Source organism: Oncorhynchus mykiss, chromosome 19 (assembly GCF_057628025.1).
Source record: "Oncorhynchus mykiss isolate SJ-2025 chromosome 19, ASM5762802v1, whole genome shotgun sequence".
Classification (NCBI taxonomy): domain Eukaryota; kingdom Metazoa; phylum Chordata; class Actinopteri; order Salmoniformes; family Salmonidae; genus Oncorhynchus; species Oncorhynchus mykiss.
The window spans coordinates 27,825,380-27,845,631 of record NC_143040.1 but is presented as its reverse complement, the minus strand read 5'-3'; the positions used below and the strand labels follow the sequence as shown (position 1 = coordinate 27,845,631).

The 20,252-nt window shown below is 43.0% G+C and overlaps 1 protein-coding gene across 1 annotated transcript; it reads right to left on the bottom strand.

The window, feature by feature from the left end:
- Nucleotides 1-933: 933 nt before the first annotated feature.
- LOC110497532 (uncharacterized) lies at nucleotides 934-19,078 on the bottom strand. The gene is made up of 3 exons (XM_036954415.2): nucleotides 17,455-19,078; nucleotides 12,216-12,530; nucleotides 934-5,663 (listed from the first exon to the last, which is right to left on the bottom strand). Exons 1-3 carry the CDS (start codon nucleotides 17,566-17,568, stop codon nucleotides 5,481-5,483), a joined length of 612 nt encoding a protein of 203 aa, XP_036810310.2. The 5' UTR covers nucleotides 17,569-19,078; the 3' UTR covers nucleotides 934-5,480.
- Between the last annotated feature and the right edge of the window lie 1,174 nt (nucleotides 19,079-20,252).

The window sequence follows — 20,252 nt, the reverse complement described above, 5'->3', positions numbered from 1 at the left end:
ACTCACTCGCTTACACACACATCCTCTCTCTCTATCTCTCTCTCCCTCACATAGGCACACACACACATAGGTACACACATCCAGGCACACACACACAACCGCATGCACACTCACTCACACACACACACACACACACACACACACACAAAAGCACACGTACAGACACACACTCACACACAGACGCATGCACACATTCTCTCTCCCGCTTGCTCTCCCTCACACACAAACACATGCAGACACATGTATGCGCACACACATTTTCTCTCCTGCTTGCTCCCCCTCCCTCCCTCACAACACACACATACATTCTCTCTCTCTCTCTCTCTCTTTCTCTCTCTCTCTCTCTCTCTCTCGCTCTCTCTCCACACACACATTTTCTCTCTTGCTCGCTTTTACTCTCTCCTCCTCTCTCCTTACCTCTGTCTTTCACCCCCCCCCCTTCCACAGGCATCCTGGCTGCCACTCCTTCTCTAACAACCACACACTCACACACACACATTCCCCCTACTATCTGTGCACACAAACACCCCCCCCCCCTCTCTCTCACACACACACACACACACCCACACACACACACACACACACACACACACACACACACACACACACACACACACACACACACACCCCTAAAACACACACCCCACCTATTTTACCCAAACATACATCCTGTCTTTCCTTTAAAGTTAAACATCAACACACATACACACACACACACACACATACACAAACTCAAATGTAACCCAGCCTTTTTTTTCTTACATGAGCCTCTCCCTCTCCCTCCTGCTCCAAAATCATTAATGCGCACACACACACACACTCACCCACACAAATCCACCCCCACACATACACACACACACACACTACTCATCACTTGCATCGAGAATGTTCATAAGCCATCCAGTCCTTAAGCCAAACAGATCCAAGAGACAATTCAAAATATAATCCACAGACATTTATTTCATCCTTTCTGCATATCTCAAAGTCATACATTAATAATAAATATGGTTTCTATATCTTCCCACACCACACCAGAGTTAATATGAAACACAACAAAAGAAAATCAGCAACAGGAAATGTCAGTACATTAGTTTGGATTGTGTTAACAAAGTATCCATCAGTCCTATGTCTAACTACTTTATATACCAGGGTTGGCTGGCCTTCTCTAGTCACTCGTAGGCTCAGTCACTGGTAAACTTTAATTTACAAAGTCATTTTGGGTTTAGTAGCATTTTATTTGTGCTTTTTTATTGTTCAGAAATGTGGTGAGCACTCTCTTCGTTCGCTGGACTTTATCCTGCTAACTGTTCCAAATTTCTGAACTGAGTTTGGAAAAAAGGGCTTTTATGTACTCTGCGCCATGGTCTTGGAACGCCTTAAAAAAATACTTTCAAACTGGAAGAACTTGTCCCAATTGGTGTTTGTAAATCATCGCTGAAGGATTTTGAGGCGGATTCCCTGACCTGTCAATGTTTTTAATTCGCTGTTTTATAATTTTGTTATACTCTTGAGAATTCTATGTTGTTTTACTAGATTACCTGTAGTTTTTCATGTTGTCTGTCTGTAATTGTGTAATGACTTGGTGCTGCCTATCTTGGCCAGGACACTCTTGAAAAAGAGATTTCAAATCTCAATGAGCCCTTCCTGGTTAAATAAAGGTTAAATACATTTTTTTTTAAAACGACTGTCTCTCAATCTCATCAATGTGCCTAACCAAAGGATACAGGGTTAGATCTGTTTGCATCCTCCTACTGGTTAAAATTAGGATTGGGGATAAGGTCATCTGATCCTAGATCTGTGGTTAGGGGCAACTGGCACTATACCAAGAGGTCATGGAAAAGGGCTAGTTGCTCCAGCAACCGTGTGTACTCAACTCAGCGTAAAAATGGAGGAGACTTTGCTACAGTGCATCTCAGTCTACAAAGGTACTAAAAACAATCCAGTCTGGCAATTTCAATTTTCCTTCAAAGTCACATACACAAGAATAGGGATGGCCATCCCTCCGCTTGGAGAGCTATTGTCTGCAGGCTTTTGCTCCAACCCTGCACGAACACACCTAATTCTACTGATCAGCTGCTCAATCCGCTCTAATTTGAATTGCGAACATGGTTTAACAACATCACACCTCCCAGCCCTACCAATTTGACGGCTACGCAATGATATTAAAAGGGTCTGTTTCAACGGGGGTCATATAGTAATGATTGGGTTTAAAATATATATATATATATTTGTGTGTGTGTGTGTGTGTGTACAGTACCAGTCATAAGTTTGGACACACCTACTCATTCAAGGGTTCCACAACACATATGGAATCATGTAGCAACCAAAAAATGTTTAACAAATCTAAATATATTTTATATTCTTCAAAGTAGCCACCCTTTGCCTAGACGCCAGCTTTGCACACTTTTGGCATTCTCCCAACCAGCTTCACCTGGACTGCTTTTCCAACAGTCTTGAAAGAGTTCCCACATATGCTGAGCACTTGTTGGCTACTTTTCCTTCACTCTGCGGTCTAACTCATCTCAAACCATCTCATTTGGGTTGAGGTCGGGTGATTGTGGAGGCCAGGTCATCTGATGCAGCACTCCATCCCTCTCCTTCTTGGTCAAATAGCCCTTACACAGCCTGAAGGTGTGTTGGGTCATTGTCCTGTTGAAAAACCAATGATAGTCCCACTAAGCGCAAACCAGATAGGATGGTGGATCGCTGCAGAATGCTGTGGTAGCCATGCTGGTTAAGTGTGCCTTTAATTCTAAACAAATCACTGAGTGTCAGCAGCAAAGCACCCCCACTCCATCACACCTTCTCCTCCATGCTTCACGGTGGAAACCACACATACGGAGATCATCCGTTCACCTACTCTGCATCTCACAAAGAACCAAAAATCTCAAATTTGGACTCAAAAGACCAAAGGACAGATTTCCACTTGTCTAATGTCCATTGCTCATGTTTCTTGGCCTAAGCAAGTATCTTCTTATTATTGGTGTCCTTTTAGTAGTGGTTTCTTTGCAGCAATTCGACCACGAAGGCCTGAATCACGCAGTCTCGTCTGAACAGTTGATGTTGAGATGTGTCTGCTACTTGAACTCTGTGAAGCATTTATTTGGGCTGCAATCTGAGAACTCTGATGAACTCATCCTCTGCAGTAGAGGTAACTCTGGGTCTTCCTTTCCTGTGGTGGTTCTCATGAGAGCCCATTTCATCATAGCGCTTGATGGTTTTTGCATCTGCACTTGAAGAAACTTTCAAAGTTCTTAACATTTTCCACATTGACTGACATTCATGTCTTAAAGTAATGATGGACTGTCATTTCTCTTTGCTTATTTGAGCTGTTCTTGCCATAATATGGACCTGGTCTTTTACCAAATAGGGCTATCTTCTGTATACCAGCCCTACCTTGTCACAACACAACTGATTGGCTCAAAAGCATTAAGAAGGAAAGAAATTCCACAAATGAACTTTTAACAAGGCACACCTGTTAATTGGTACGCATTCCAGGTGACTACCTCATGAAGCTGGTTGAGAGAATGCCAAGAGTGTGCAAAGCTGTCATCAAAGCAAAGGGTGGCTACTTTGAAGAATCTCAAATATAAACTATATTTTGACTTGTGTAACACTTTTTGGTGTGTTGTTTCATAGTTTTGATGTCTTCACTATTATTCTACAATGTAGAAAATAGCAAAAATAATTAAAAACCCTTGAATAATTAGGTGTGTCCAAACTTTTGACTGGTACTATATATCGTTTTTTTTCTAGCTTTAACAGGTTCAGAACTGGATTAGCAGAGTCTGGTGTTAGAGCAGGGCTGGAGCAAGAGCCTGCATTCTCAGTGGTTCTCCAGTAGGAGGAGCTGCACAGCTGGGATGTTTTGTTTTGGTTCCTCTACTCACCACTAGAGGGCAGGGCACAGTCTGTATTGGACAGCTAAACTCATCACATCACTTCAAGGCACAATATGTGAGATTACCATCCAACAGTAATGAAAAGTTCTGGGACGAAGTTTCCCCTGGGTACAGATCTAGGATCAACTTCCGCTCCCCATTCCTAACCTTAACCATTAGTGGGGAAAAATGCAAAACTGACCCAATATCTGCTTTAAAGGGCAACTACACCCAATGAAATAGCCTACCCTTTCTCATACCTTGTCATGACTCCAAAATGACCAATGTTCCATTGTTTGTAGTCTCTAAATGGGTAGGAAGCCATTTAAGACTATTGGGATGCATCTTAAATGTGAAACAATTTGTGGTGATATCTATCTAATGCTGGTCCTTGTACCAATGCACAAGGACTGGAAATTGATATCACATAAACCACCGTCTTGAACCGGAAATCTACACTCCATTATCAAAGTGGATCCTGTAGCTGTCACCAACATTACATCTCATTTGTGGGATTGTTTTGGGATCCAGGGGCCAGTTGATCAGAACATTTAATCCATATCAAAATGATCCTGTGTTGTATAAAATTCTGTTTCCCTAATCAGATTGGAAATTGTAAGGCGATGCCAAACCAAATCTCTTACAATAACCACACCAAATGTTACAATCAAGATCATGCTTATATTAATGACCACATGACATATGAATATTGCCTTTCAGATAGCATAGAGAGAGAACAGCCGACCGGGCACAGACGTCAGTTCGACGCCTATTCCACGTTGGTTCAACGTAATTTCATTGAAATGACGTGAAGACAGCGTTGATTCAACTAGTGTGTGCCCAGTGGGAGGAGACTAAATGAAATGTTCTGAAATACTGGTCCTTGTATGTCTGGAGTAGGCCAAAGGAAGGTCATGGTTGAATACTTTGACTGTAGGCTGTAAAACCAGGCAGAGAACACATCTTGATACCAGGTGTAAACCGCAAACTTCTTCTGTAATAACTTTACTTGATTTTTACTGCATCAAACCGTGTTGAACTAGAGCGATTTTTAGTTTGTTATTGACACATTTTAGCTAGTTACTAGCCTAACGTTCTAACCGCTAGGCTACGTGCCACCCAGTGTCCTATGTCTGTTAGCAGCAAGCGGAGCTACAGCGCAGGGCCCTTGTTAGAGAAGTATGTCTTGAATGACCAAAATTGCTTCAAAATCAACACTGTTATGTCACTATTATGTCACACATTGGTTGTACAGTATGTAGTAATATACTTTCTCATGCTTTCTCTTATGTCCTTGTCACCACTGTATATATTTATTTATTAACTTAAACATATTCTCCTCTCCCTCTTTTCACAGAATCTTTATACTGGCTGTTGTCACTCTTTTCCTTCTCCTCTTGTTTCCATATCTCTCTCAGACTTTCAGACTCCTGCATGCCTTCACTCTTTCTTCTTCCACATCAGACCCTCCTACCTCATCCTCTCAAGCTACCTCTCTATCTCTCTCCCATTCTTTCCATCGCTACCTCTCTCTCACCCTCTCTCTCCCCTGCTCTCTCGTTCCTCACTCACAGGCTACTCCTTCCAATCTCTACTATCTCATCTCCGGGTCCTCCTCCCTCTTGGCCTCCCCCTCGTTCTGCTCTCCTTGGGGGTGGCTCCATCGGGGTGCAGGGCCTTCAGGGTCCTGGAGGTGGTGAGCGTCCAGTGCTCCAGCTCGCTGAAGATGCGGTAGATCCAGAGCTTTAGCGCAAACGGGCTGCCGTTCACCGGACTAGCTGTCTACTCAGAGGGGGGGGGGGGGGGGGGGGGAGCAGACAGAGAGAGGGAGAGGAAGAGAGAGGAAGAGAGAGAGAGATGTGTTAGGACAGTATTTCCCAATCTGTTTTCCGGAGATCCCCGAGGGCTGTAAATATTTTTGTTCTATCACTAGCACACCTGATTCAGCTGGTGGACTAACTAACGCCTGGTCAACCCCGGGACGTGCACCATGAATAGATTAGGAAACACTGCACTAGAACATACAGTGGGGTCTGAAATTATTGATAAAGATGATCATATATGTCTGTATAAAATAAATAATTCAAATACTGAGCTATATTGTAAACTCAAAAAAACGGGGAAAATACATTATTTTATAATAATACAATTGCTCAGAGAAAGAGATTTTGTTTTACAAGTAATATTTTTCCTCCAATGAGGAATGATCTTAGACCATTCCTCATTGATATCCTTCGTCTGCACTTATAAACTGCCCTCTTCTATTCAAACCACAGGTTTTCAATGGTTTAGCAAGATGGCGCTAGCAGACATGTCAGCTCTGCTTCTAGCTCCTAAGCAACTTTGCAGTATTATGATTTTTTTTGGTGTTATTTATTACATTATCAGCCCAGAATGTTTTTTGTGTTATTGCATACAGACGGAATTTTTTTTTGCATATCAGTGCGGCGGCAACTCACCAGCATTACGACCAGGAATACAACTTTCCATAATTGGATCCTTTGTTTGTACCCCCCAGGGCAATTGAACTTATCCCAGAGGCTGCTCCAAGACGCCGCCGGTGGAGAAGAGGTATTCGGAGTGGACTTCTAGTCTGAATAAGGAGGTGTGCACACCATCCACTGCTTCCGAGTATATTACTTGTTAATGTTCAGTCTCATGACAATAAAGTAGACGAGCTCAGGATGAGGATCTGGTTCCAGAGAGACATCAGGGACAAGGGCAAGACATGTGATGTCCACCCTTGTTCCTGTACCCAAGAAAGCAAAGGTAACTGAACTAAATTACTATCTCCCTGTAGCACTCACTTCTATCATCATGGAGTGCTTTGAGAGGCTAGTTAAGGATCATATCACCTCTACCTTACCTGACAACCTAGACCCACAATTTGCAGACCATCCCAATAGATCTACAGACAATGCAATCGCCATTGCACTGCACACTGCCCTATCCCATTTGGACAAAAATAATACCTACGTCAGAATGCTGTTCATTGACTATAGATCAGTCTTAAACACCTTAGTACCCTCCAAGCTCATCATTAAGCTCGGGGCCCTGGGTCTGAACCCCGCTCTGTGCAACTGGGTCCTGGACTTCCTGACGGGCCACTCCCAGGTGGTGAAGGTAGGAAACAACACCTCCACTTTGCTGATCCTCAACACAGGGGCCCCACAAGGGTGCGTGCTCAGCCCCCTCCTGTACTCCCTATTCACCCATGACTGTGTGGCACGCATGACTCCAGCTCAATCATCAAGTTTGCAGACGACACAACAGCAGTAGGCCTGATTACCAATAATGACGAGAAAGCCTACAGGGAGGAGGTGAGGGTCCTGGCCGGAGAGGTGCCAGGAAATTAACCTCTCCCTTAACGTCAACAAAACGAAGGAGCTGATCGTGGACTTCAGGAAACAGCAGAGGGAGCACGCCCCTATCCACATCAACGGGACTGCAGTGGAGAAGGTACGGCAACTGCACCGCCCGCAACTGCAGGGCTCTCCAGAGGGTGGTGCGGTCTGCCCAACGCATCACCGGGGGAACACTACCTGCCCTCCAGGACACCTACAGCACCCGATGTCACAGAAAGGCCAAAAAGATCATCAAGGACATCAGCCATCCGGGCCACAGTCCGGAGCCTCCAACGACGGTCCCCAGCTCGGGGTCTCCAACGACGGTCCTGGGTCTCCAGCGACGGTCCCTGGTCTGGGGTCTCCGGCGATGGTCCAGGGTCTCCAGCGACGGTCCCCAGTCCGGGGTCTCCAGCGACGGCCCCTGGTCCAGAACATACGGCCATGATTCACGCAGCGAGGGTCCCCAGCCCGGGGCCTACGGCGAGGATCCGCAGTCCAGAGCCTCTGGCAATGATCCACAGGTCAGTGCTACAAGAGCGGACTCAGTGTAAAGAGGGGGGCGGAGTCTAGAACCAAAGCCGCCACCAAGGGTAGTTGCCCACCCAGACCCTCCCATATAGGTTTAGGTTTGCGGCCGGGAGTCCAGACATTTGGGGGGGGGGGGGGTACTGTCATGCCCTGACCTTAGTTATCTTTGTTTTCTTTATTATTTGGTTAGGTCAGGGTGTGACAAGGGTGGTTTGCTTTTGTATTGTCTAGGGTTTTTTGTATGTCTAGGTGTTTATATGTCTATGGTTGCCTAGATTGGCTCTCAATCAGAGGCAGCTGTTTATCGTTGTCTCTGATTGGGAACCATATTTAGGTAGCCATATTCCTTGGTTATTTTGTGGGTTGTTATTCTATGTTTAGTTGCCTGTTCTGCACTAGCCATATTTCACGGCTCGTTTTGTTGTTTTGTTTAGTTCTGTTCAGTGTTCTCTCTTTAATTAAAGAGTTATGTTCGCTTACCACGCTGCGCCTTGTTCTCCTCTTTATGACAACCGTGGCATAAAGATGGCACGTTGTGTTAGCTAATCCAAGTGGAAGATCCACTTGTGGCCAAGTTTTAGCTTCATGGCAGAGGCAACCAAGTTTTTGGCTAAAATGTCCTGGTACTTGGTAAAGTTCATGATGCCGTTGACCTTAACAAGGGCCCCAGGACCAGTGGAAGCAAAATAGCCCCATAACATCAAGATCCCCCACCATATTTTTACAATAGGTATGGGATTTTCTGCTCAGACATTCTCATTTCGATGCCAACCCCACCACTGGTGTGCGTGGCCAAAGAGCTCTATTTTCATGTCATCCAGCAAATTGCCACTTGTATTCGAGCCACTGTTTTGGTCAGATTACATGAAAATGAGGTCTTTGGCCACGCACACCTGTGCTGCAAGTGGATCTTCCAGCAAGACAATAACCCCAAGCACACATCAAAATCAAGTTGACTCGGTACCAGTACCCCCTTTATTTTGCCTTGTTATTGTTATTTTACTGTTACTCTTTTATTTTTTTAAACTTTTGTTTATTTAGTAAATATTTAGTAAATATAACTCCTATTTTTCTTGAAACTGCATTGTTGGTTAAGGGCTTGTAAGTCAGCATTTCACGGTAAGGTCTATCTACAGCTGTTGTATTTGGAGCATGTGACAAATAAAATGGGATTTGATTTGAAAATCCACAGAAATTGTTCATTGGCCGTAAAATTGGTCGTAATACTATGGCTGACAATATAATATAAATATCCTTGGGATGTTTAAAGCTTGGGAAATCTTTTTGTATCCAAATCCGGCTTTAAACTTCTTCACAACAGTATCTCGGACCTGCCTGGTGTGTTCCTTGTTCTTCATGATGCTCTCTGCGCTTTTAACGGACCTCTGAGACTATCACAGTGCAGGTGCATTTATACGGAGACTTGATTACACACAGGTGGATTGTATTTATCATCATTAGTCATTTAGGTCAACATTGGATCATTCAGAGATCCTCACTGAACTTCTGGAGAGAGTTTGCTGCACTGAAAGTAAAGGTGGCTGAATAATTTTGCACGCCCAATTTTTCAGTTTTTGATTTGTTAAAAAAGTTTGAAATATCCAATAAATGTCGTTCCACTTCATGATTGTGTCCCACTTGTTGTTGATTCTTCACAAAAAAATAGTTTTATATCTTTATGTTTGAAGCCTGAAATGTGGCAAAAGGTCGCAAAGTTCAAGGGGGCCGAATACTTTCGCAAGGCACCGTATAAAACAATATCATTTCCCATTTTTTTGTAGCATAATATATAGCTTAGTGTTTGAATTGTTTATTTTATACAGCCATTATTGTTCATCTTTATTAAGGGTGTCAATCATTTCAAACCCCATTGTATATACAGTTGAAGTCGGAAGTTTACATACACTTAGGTTGTAGTCATTAAAACCTATTTTCAGCCACTCCACAAATTTCTTGTTAGCAAACTATAGTTTATCTACTTTGTGCATGACACAAGTAATTTTTCCAACAATTGTTTACAGACAGAATATTTAACTTATAATTCACTGTATCACAATTCCAGTGAGTCAGAAGTTTACATACACTGAGTTGACTGTGCCTTTAAACAGCTCGGAAAATTCCAGAAAATGATGATATGGCTTTAGAAGCTTCTGATAGGCTAATTGACATAATTTGAGTAAATTGGAGGTGTACCTGTGGATGTATTTCAAGGCCTACCTTCAAACCCAGTGCCTCTTTGCTTGACATCTGTTACGTCTCTCGTCAGAAGGCATCGACCAAAGGGCAGCGTGGTAAGTGTTCATGATATTTATTGATCAAAACACTCAAAGAAAATAACAAAGTGAAAAACAAACAGTTCTGTAAGGCAAATAAACTATACAGAAAACAGCTACCCACAAAACACAGGAGGGGAAAGGCTAGACAGCTGCCTCTGATTGGGAACCACACTCGGCCAAAAACAAAGAAATAGAAAACATAGAAATAAAGAAACTAGAATGCCCATCCTAGTCACACCCTGGCCTAACCAAAATTTAGAATAAAAGCCTCTCTATGGCCAGGGTGTGACAACATCATAGGAAAATCAAAAGAAATCAGCCAAGACCTCAGAAAAAAAATTGTAGACCTCCACAAGTCTGGTCCATCCGTTCCATTCATCTGTACAAACAATAGTACGCAAGTATAAACACCATGGGACCCCGCAGCAGTCATACCGCTCAGGAAGGAGACGCGTTCTGTCTCCTAGAGATGAACGTACTTTGGAGCGAACAGTGCAAATCAATCCCAGAACAACAGCAAAGGACCTTGTGAAGATGCTGGAGGAAACAGGTAACAAAGTATCTATATCCACAGTAAAACAAGTCCTATATCGACATAACCTGAAAGGCCGCTCAGCAAGGAAGAAGCCACTGCTCCAAAACCGCCATAAAAAAGCCAGACTATGGTTTGCAACTGCACATGGGGACAAAAATCATACTTTTTTGGAGAAATATTCTCTGGTCTGATGAAGCAAAAATAGAACTGTTTGGCCGTAATGACCATTGTTATGTTTGGAGGAAAAAGGGGGATGCTCGAAAGCCGAAGAACACCATCCCAACCGTGAAGCACCGAGGCGGCAGCATCATGTTGTGCGGGTGCTTTGCTGCAGGAGGGACTGGTGCACTAAACAAAATAGATGGCATCATGGGGGAGGAAAATTATGTGTATATACTGAAGCAACATCTCAAGACATCAGTTAGAGCTTGGTCTCAAATGGTTCTTCCAAATGGACAATGACCCCAATCATACTTCCAAAATTGTGGAAAAATGGCTTAAGGATAACAATGTCAAGGTATTGGAATGGCCATCACAAAGCCCTGACCTCAATCCCATAGAAAATGTGTGGGCAGAACTGAAAAAGCGTGTGCGAGCAAGGAGGCCTACAAACCTGATTCAGTTACACCAGCTCTGTCAGGAGAATTGCGCCAAAATTCACCCAACTTATTGTGGGAAGCTTGTGGAAGGCTACACGAAATGTTTGACCCAAGTTAAACAATTTAAAGGCAATGCTAGCAAATACTAATTGAGTGTAGGTAAACTTCTGACCCACTGGGAATGTGATGAAAGAAATAAAAGCTGAAATAAATCATTCTCTCTACTATTATTCTGACATTTCACATTCTTAAAATAAAGTGGTGATCCTAACTGACCTAAGACAGGGCATTTTTACTAGGATTAAATGTCAGGAATTGTGAAAAACTTTGTTTAAATGTATTTGGCTACGGTGTATGTAAACGTCCGACTTCAACTGTATACAGTACATATAAACAACTGATTTGACCGAATCGTATATAAATAATTATTAACAAACTATGATTAATAAACAATATAATATAATCAGTTTGTTTAAACTAAAAAGTATTGTCCTTGCATAAAACAGTTTATAAGCATATCATAAGTTCTGAATAACAAAAGCCTAATTTCTTCCTCTCCTCCTTGAACTCATCAGTGATCTGAAATATTAGGGATATCTGAAAGCAAAATGTTTCCACCAGTCTTATCTGTCTTCAATACGTGGCCCTGGTTTACACTAAAAAGGGAAATTAACCTTGCTCTGCAACCTAGGTGCATGAATTGAGGAGCAAACTGAAGGGAAGAGGAAATTCAGCAATTCTCTTGGAAGACAGTGTCAGTTGATAAACTGCTTTGTTATTGTTAAAAACCAACATGTTTCGGCCAGTAGCTTTCATCAGGGTTTACACTACATTATGTTCACCATACCAGCCATGTCAGATCAAGGATGACTTCCAAGTAAGGAGGTAGGATTTTACAGGTATTCAAGTACTGAAATGAGACCTGCTGGGTTAACTGAGGGTTTCCAGTAGGTACTGTATCTTAACCTTAAACATTTGTGGGGGAAATTCAAAACTGACTCCAGATTAGTGTCTAGGGGCAACTTTACCGTACACCAGTGATTCTGTACCTCAGTATTCTTCGGATCAGGAGTGAAGGCTGCAGTTCCAGCTCCGTCCTCCAGGAGGAGCCGTGTGCTCGCCAACAGGTGCCCCAGCCGGTCCCTCACTGTTTTCCTCTGGCTTTCGTATTGGGCCCTGTCCCCGCCGTTCCCCACCCCCTCTTCCAGGCCAATGGCACGCTCCAGAAGGTTCCGGCACTGTTGCAGGGCGGAGTATAGGCGCCACAACCTGTCATTCGGCGAGAGCTGGGAGGAGAGCGGCGGCACGGTCACCAGGCGCTCCCCGCCAACGGTGAGTTCCTCTGCGAACGTCTCCTTTTTTCTCTGAAGTGGGTAGTGAGGAGGAGGGATGGAGAGAGTATGGAGGTGGAGAGGAAGAGGAGGGTGATGCCGTGTAAAGGAAAAACACATTAGCAGTGTTTAAAAGTACATTTCCATGACAGTGAGTGGAGAAAAATAAACATGTTTTTTTTGCACAACGAAACGGTTACACTGCAAAGGAATCACCACAGATGACCAAAGTCAGGCATAACACAACAATTAGTGCGCAACCAAACTCAATATGCTAATGCAACTCAAAGGCAGCACTGCTAATCCAGTTCTCTAAAAGAGACGAGGCATTGACAAAGGTTTACGGCTTAATAAGTGCCACTACTCTATTTTGTTCATAAAATATAAAGCGCTAGTCACAGCCTTAACACATTTGGAAAAGCCTTTCTTAAGACACCACTATTTTGTATTTTGAAATACCACCATGGACACCACGTTTAACTGCTCCTGAGTCTGTCCGAATATGGACACCGTAGTAATGGGAAGCTGTGGCCATGAGGAATGAATATATGAATAAGTCACTCATTCCGAGTTAGTATTGAAACCAAACTGCACGTGGAATGTTCAAGGAAGTACAAAAGATCTGACCTAAGAGACTGTACAGTAAAGAGCTGACCTAAGAGACTGTGCAGTAAAGAGCATGTTTGCCCATTTTCCGATGATAGTCGAGCAATTTTCCTTGATGAGCAACAACTGGCAAATGTTTGAACCCTATATTGCGGTTAGGACAACATCCGCCCTGGCCCCATTGGAACAGAGGGGGTTAGTGGTTCAAAGGGATGGCTGGTTCAACTACCAGAACCAACCTTCCCCAACCACTCCAGGGGGAAAAACAGGCAGGATGTGTGACATCACAGGTAACGTGTGTGTGTGTGTGTGTGTGTGTGTGTGTGTGTGTGGTAGGAAGTTATTATATTCTATTGCATCTAGATCAGAGAATAGTGAGTGAGCTGAGATTCCCTTGAGTACTTAACCCCCAGTTATACATTATACCAAGGTGCTGACATTCTGACCACCGTGAAAATGATTCTGTGCCTGTGTGGTAGAATGATTACCGTGTAACATTGACAAGGCAGCCCTGCTTACACAAGGGCAATGGTCAAGTAAATGTGTATATTGGTTTGTAATAGGCTACTAGACAGGGAGCAGTGGAGTGGGTTATGAACTTTGAGGGATGTTGTATAGATAGGCTTGTCTAGAGGGAGAGGCAGAGGTAAGGCAAACCGGAGACGGCAAGCTCTTGATCTGACTGTCATGATCTTTTTCAACACCTTATTATGAGTAAGGACTACGTGGTAATAGATAAGTTGAAAATTGTGGGCTATATCTTGACTGAATTTACGTAAACCGCATGTGTGTATTATGTTGAGTAATCTACCTAAACCAAGATTATTATAGTTTTGTGTTTTTATATTCGTTTTTATTTATAGTAGCTTTAAGATTTGTGTTTTAAATTCAGTTTAGTTTGTTTTTACATAAACCTTACTTGTTTTATTAAAACATTTATATATTTTTTTTAGTGTTAGTGACAGAAAGAAGCCTATGTGTGGGAGGCTAGGAGACATGTATGTGTTGTATAGTTTCAGTGTTTTTTGGGATGTAACTTCTTGCAACTGTGGGGAAGTAATGCATAAGGTGTCACACCCTGATCTGTTTCACCTGTCTTTTTTGATGGTCTCCACCCACCTCCAAGTGTCTCCTGTTTTCCCCATTAGTCCCCGGTGTATTTATCCCTGTGTTTCCTGTCTCTCTGTGCCAGTTCGTCTCGTTTTGCCAAGTTAACCAGCATTTCTCCTAGCTCCTATTTTTCCCAGTCTGTCTTTTCCTAGCCCTCCTGGTTTTGACCCTTGCCTGTCCAGACGCCATATCCGCCTGCCTGACCACTCGGCCTGTTCTGACCTCGAGCCTGCCTATGGCCTGGTACTGTTTGGACTCTGACCTGGTTTATGAACTCTCTCCTGTCTCCGACCTGCTTTTTTCCTACCCCTTTTGGCATAATAAATATTGGAGCTCAACCATCTGCCTCCTGTGTCTGAAATTTGGTCTTGCCTTGTGCCCTTATATATAGGGGCAATTCCATGGTAAAGGAATTATGCTTTGACTCAGATTTTTCTCTTTAAAATACATGCCAAACAAAACATTGATCTCAAAGTTTAACCATACGATTCTACGCACAAGGACTAGTTTGAACAATTTGCAAAGAATTTCACAAAAACACATTTACTGGAATAACTGTGCAGATGCAAAGTTTGGTAGCAGAATTACAATAAAATTTCCCTGTTGTTTAACTAAATTTTCAAAAAACTCTGTTTAATATTAGGAGATAGTGAACTACAGGGAAAGGGGGCCCGAGCACGCCCCCATTCTCATTGATGGGGCTGTAGTGGAGCAGGTTGAGAGCTTCAAGTTCCTGGGTGTCCACATCACCAACAAACTATCATGGTCCAAACACACCAAGACAGTCGTGAAGAGGGCACGCCAACGCCTATTCCCCCTCAGGAGACTGAAAAGATTTGGCATGGGTCCTCAGATCCTCAAAGTTATACAGATGCACCATCGAGAGCATGGTTGCATCACCGCCTGGTATGGCAACTGCTCGGCCTCCGACCGCAAGGCACTACAGAGGGTAATGCGTACAGCCCAGTACATCACTGGGGCCAAGCTTTCTGTCGTCCAGGACCTCTATACCAGGCGGTGTCAAAGGAAGGCCCTAAAAATTGCCAAAGACGCCAGTCACCCAAGTCATAGACTGTTCTCTCTGCTACCGCATGGCAAGCGGTACCAGAGCGCCAAGTCTAGGTCCAAAAGGCTGGATCATCACTGGAGGCTTTGTGCCATGGATCATCACTGCAGGCTCCGGGCCATGGATTATCACTGGAGGCTCCGGGCCATGGATCATCACTGGAGGCTTCGTGCCATGGATCATCACTGGAGGCTTTGTGCCGTGGATCATCACTGGAGGCTTTGTGCCATGGATCATCACTGCAGGCTCCGGGCCATGGATTATCACTGGAGGCTCCGGGTCATGGATCATCACTAGAGGCTCCGGGCCATGGATCATCACTGGAGGCTTCGTGCCATGGATCATCACTGGAGGCTTCGTGCCATGGATCATCACTGGAGGCTTCGTGCCTTGGATCATCACTGGAGGCGAACACACTAACATAGAAATAAGGAAACTAGAATGCCCACCCTAGTCACACCCTGACCTAAAAAAAATAGAGAATAAAAACCTCTCTATGGCCAGGGCGTGACACTAGTCTTGCATCATGCTCATCTCAATGGACACGTTTGAGCGGATCATTTTTGTCAAGTTGGTGACAATCGTTGTTCACCGCCTTTTAAATTGTGTTGCTTTCTGAGGTAAAAAATTGTTTGACTTGAGCCTACCTGTCGACAGCATGAACTTGACAAAGATCATGTGATCAAAGGGCATGAAGTTTTGACTGCAAGTTGCTGCAGTTGCTCTTCACCAAGTTCATCCTGCAGCCATTGACTGCACAGTGAAGGCTCTATTGTCAACCAATCATTAGGTGGTTTTTGTTTGACCCCTGTGACCAAAAACAAGAACCAATTTGCTTTATGTGCACATATAAAATCAATGGGATGTTTGAATCTCTCTCTCACTAAATGACTGTACAATGTGTAAACACACTATTATATTATGATTTCAGTTTGTGTGATATGGGGGTTAGATACATGTTTATTTCATCATTACGAAGAAAACATTTTATATTCAATGGCAACACTGTCATGTTGATTTGAGCCTTGCTGTTGGAAAATCACTTTAGTGTCCGACTTTCATTTGTCGCAGATGCACCTCCCCCAGACTTACTCCTCGACTTTCGTCTACTGTCAGGTGCTTTAGCCGTACAACTCAAAAACGCCTGATATGGTGTTGTTTGTGGCAATGTCATCTTGCCGAGAATACCTTTCAAATACGAATTCAATCTCAATTTCAACCGTCAGATTCAGAAGCTTGAAACTCCCATAAGAAAAAATGTGAAAACACCAAGGGAGCCATATCAGCTAGAAACGCCACTGGGGGATACCTAGTCAGTAGTACAACTGAATGCCTTCGGCATTCAACCCAACCCCTCTAAATCAGAGGTGTGGGGGCTGCCTTAATTGACATCCGCGTCTTTGGCGCCCGGGGAACAGTTGGTTAACTGCCTTGCTCAGGGGAACACAGATTTTTACCTTGCCAGCTAGGGGATTTGATCCAGCAATCTTTCGGTTAATGGCCCAACGCTCTAACTAGGCTACCTGCCGGGGTGGAGATTCAAAAGCATTGCCGTATGATTAGTCGGCTAATAGATAATGGTTACATTCCTAACCGCTCCCTTCCTCGCAGCAAAAGAGGAAGGGAGCTGCAGGTTGAGAGTTGTGCGTATGAGAGGGAGGATATACTGTATCTGGCTATTTGGCGGAAAACCAAGAATAATTTCATCATTCGCACCCCATCATTTACATAGTTCATTCATTGAATGAGAACGAGATGCACATGGAAAAAACGTGCATGTCAGGACATCGACCTGTGCGCCAGAAACCCCCCCTTACCCCCCCACCTCTGTCATTCTTGTTATACATTAGTACATTAGTATTCACATATTCACCCCCTCCTTATCTAGTTACATTCCTGGACCCTCACTCCTGGATCGGATGCCACACACACACAGACACACAGACACACAGACACACACACACACACACACCAATCCATCAATACATGTCCATTATCGCAATCCATGTGCATCAACACATTTCCATATCCCAATCTTCCATATCCCTTTCATAGGCTAGGCTACTGGCTAAATAACATGTTTTGTCAAGCAACCAGTAGGCCTAATAACAGATTAATTACTGCGAAGCAGAATGCAATAGCCTGTCCAGACTCAACACTAGACGAAATACTTACATAAAGTTCCAATAAGAGAGTGCATTCATGGTGCAACTCCTCAGCAAGAGCAGCTGCCCTCGCAGTTCGGGACTGTTCCGAACCAGCCACTCTTCTTGTACGTGTCCCTGCCATATTCAGTAGAGAAGCAACAGACAGGCACCGAATAGCAATAAGGTTTTTTAATATATTTTTAAAAACTTTCCCTAATGTCTGCTAGTTTTCCTGTTTCATAGTGCTCAAAGTTAGACAGCCATCAAGAAGCGCGTCTCCGCCCTTTCTCAGGCTTCAACCAAGCCCGTTAATTCAATACCTTTCTGTGTACGAATTCCTTCCCTTACTTCCACAACTTTACCCGTTGTGTTACTATGTTACAGTATTAAATATCCTTGTCTAGTGCCACACCTCCCCTTCCCCCGGTAGGCTTATGTCAGGCAGGCATGTGGAATTTAACGGGATAACTCAAGCGGAGGCGTGGGAATGGGAGGAGCTATTATTTATTCATGACGCGTTTAAACGATTTAGCCTGACAGAATGACGAATCTATTCAACAAGACTAGTCCGGACTGGGAAACTCGGAAATGACAGACTTGCTAATTGGTTGTAGTTGTACACGTCCCGCGTTCAACCAGTTAGCAAGTCTGGCATGTCCGAGTTTCCTAGTTCCGAACGCGACATTTTTTTTAACCTTTGTTTAACTAGGCATATGCTACATCAGGGGAAAGTCCGTCACAGGTTACTGCCTAAATTAGTAACTCAGCTGATTTGATGATCAAGTAGTCTTTATTATTAGGTTATTGTGTGGCTCTATAGTTATTGCTTGTCAATAGACGGGAAAGTGGGTTTTTAACCATAGCATCGGGCCTCATGTCTCGCAAGATTTATTATAGGCTAATATGCTTAGGCTTAAAAAATAACATTTCTGAACTGTTGAGTGCGCGTTTTTCTTAAACGAATCATGTTTTCAATTATAGGTGATAAATAGTTTCTAATAATGGAACAGTTGATTATGTAGTTTTGGTAGGCCAAGGGTGAAATCGACTTTATATAGACCGTCATTGTAAATAAGAATTTGTTCTTACCTGACTCGCCGAGTTAAATAAAGGTTCAATAATAAAAATACATATATTGTCTTGAGGCCTTGAGTGTGAAAGATAACACCTTGAGGTGCGCTATTTCAGTGTAATTCTTAAGCTAAAATCACGCTAAACCAGTTCAATGGGAGATTTTGGGGATTAAATGTATTAACTAAAATGTCAGACGTTTTATTCCTTCCAAAATGTCAGATGTGTCTCGACTTGCATCATTCAGGTATGTTCCAAAGTGTAATACCACTTCGATACTCCGGGTGACATAGTGTCCAATTCACAGAGAAGCCATTTTGGCTTATATGGACGCGTCTTTCTTTTTCTCAACGCAGTTGAGCCAAAACTACGCCCCGTTATTCAGCGCAGAGACAGTGACCTTCCAAGGAAACAATTAGCTGCCTACCGTAATGCAGGCCTATTATTATCATGTGTGGTAACATTTGCCCATGTATTTATTTTCAGAGTTTGGATGAGTTGTAAAAATGTCTCAGAGAACTCTGCTGAATTCCCACAATTGAAGGTCAGCTAAATTAACCTAGGCTACTTAACGTTACTATACGGACAAGTTCCTTATTAGCGTCATTTCAGCAACATTAGCGTCCCGCCAGCAACATTAAGACTTAGAGCGTTTCCGCTTTTGCCTTCAAAATCAAAGTTTGCAGTAAAACGCAATGTGTATCATAACGAAAAAAAAAAAAATGTTTAACATGTAAAACTACACCAGGGAAAATGTAATCTTGTGACTATTTTACCCATGCAACAGAAAATAGCAATTGACTGGAATACATATTTGACTTTAGAGGAAAAAGTTTACTACCTGTCTCACCTAAAGACTCAGTAGGGTCTCTACTAACTGAATATGCTTAATTTTGCAAGGGTACTGTGTCCTTACTCTGCCCCGTTCATAGCCTCCTATGCAATTCACTGTATTGGACTGTCTACTACCTGTCTCAGCTAAAGTGGGGTGGAAAACACTCAATAGTGTTGAGTTTGAACAAAAAGCTATGTCATAAGAAGTGTTGCTGGACTTTTAGCAGGTCAAACAGCTAAAATGGGGTGCCTGGACACTATACGGTTCAAATATAGCACAGTGACATAGGATGCATATAGTATATTGTCATACCCAAATACTGTATAACGCAAAATACAAATATCTTACAATCTTCCTTTTGGTGGAAACTTTAGAAAAAAATACAACATGCAATATGTTTATTTAGAAAATCAAGAGAGATGCAAGTACATTTGGTCCAAAGAAGTATACTTTATTCATAAAATATTACAATGACGTTAATTCATCTAATTGATCATCAACAATTACACAGGTTTCAAATTAGTTTCAAGTTTTATTGTCACGTGCGCAGGTACAGTGAAATGCTGACTTGCTAGCTCTTTCCCAACAATGCAGTATTCAATAAAACATAGTATACAGTCTTTTTTTTTTAAACACACAATAAACAAGAAAAAGATGAGAAAGTAAGCTATATACAGGGTCAGTACCAGGGACACTGGCATGGTTAAGGTAGATAGGTACATGTAGGCAAGGGTAAGGAGAAAGTGACTGGTAGCAGGATAAATAATAATAACATTCAACATAGCAGCAGCATAAAGGAGCCCTAATACGAGGTTCGGTTTGCACCTACCAGAACTTGGCTAGCTGAAGCGAACGTGTGTGCTTCGCATAATCCCTTAAATATACATTTGCTTGCAAAACAAGAACAAAAATTGCAATAA

Bases quoted from the DNA above. Each gene is read 5' to 3' on its own strand.
- LOC110497532 (XM_036954415.2), bottom strand. From the start codon at position 17,568: ATGGCAGGGACACGTACAAGAAGAGTGGCTGGTTCGGAACAGTCCCGA. The intron at 12,531-17,454 runs GTAAGTATTTCG...TACCCACTTCAG, and splicing joins CTCTCTTATTGGAACTTTAT to AGAAAAAAGGAGACGTTCGC. The intron at 5,664-12,215 runs GTACAGAATCAC...CCCTCTGAGTAG, and splicing joins CTGATCCGAAGAATACTGAG to ACAGCTAGTCCGGTGAACGG.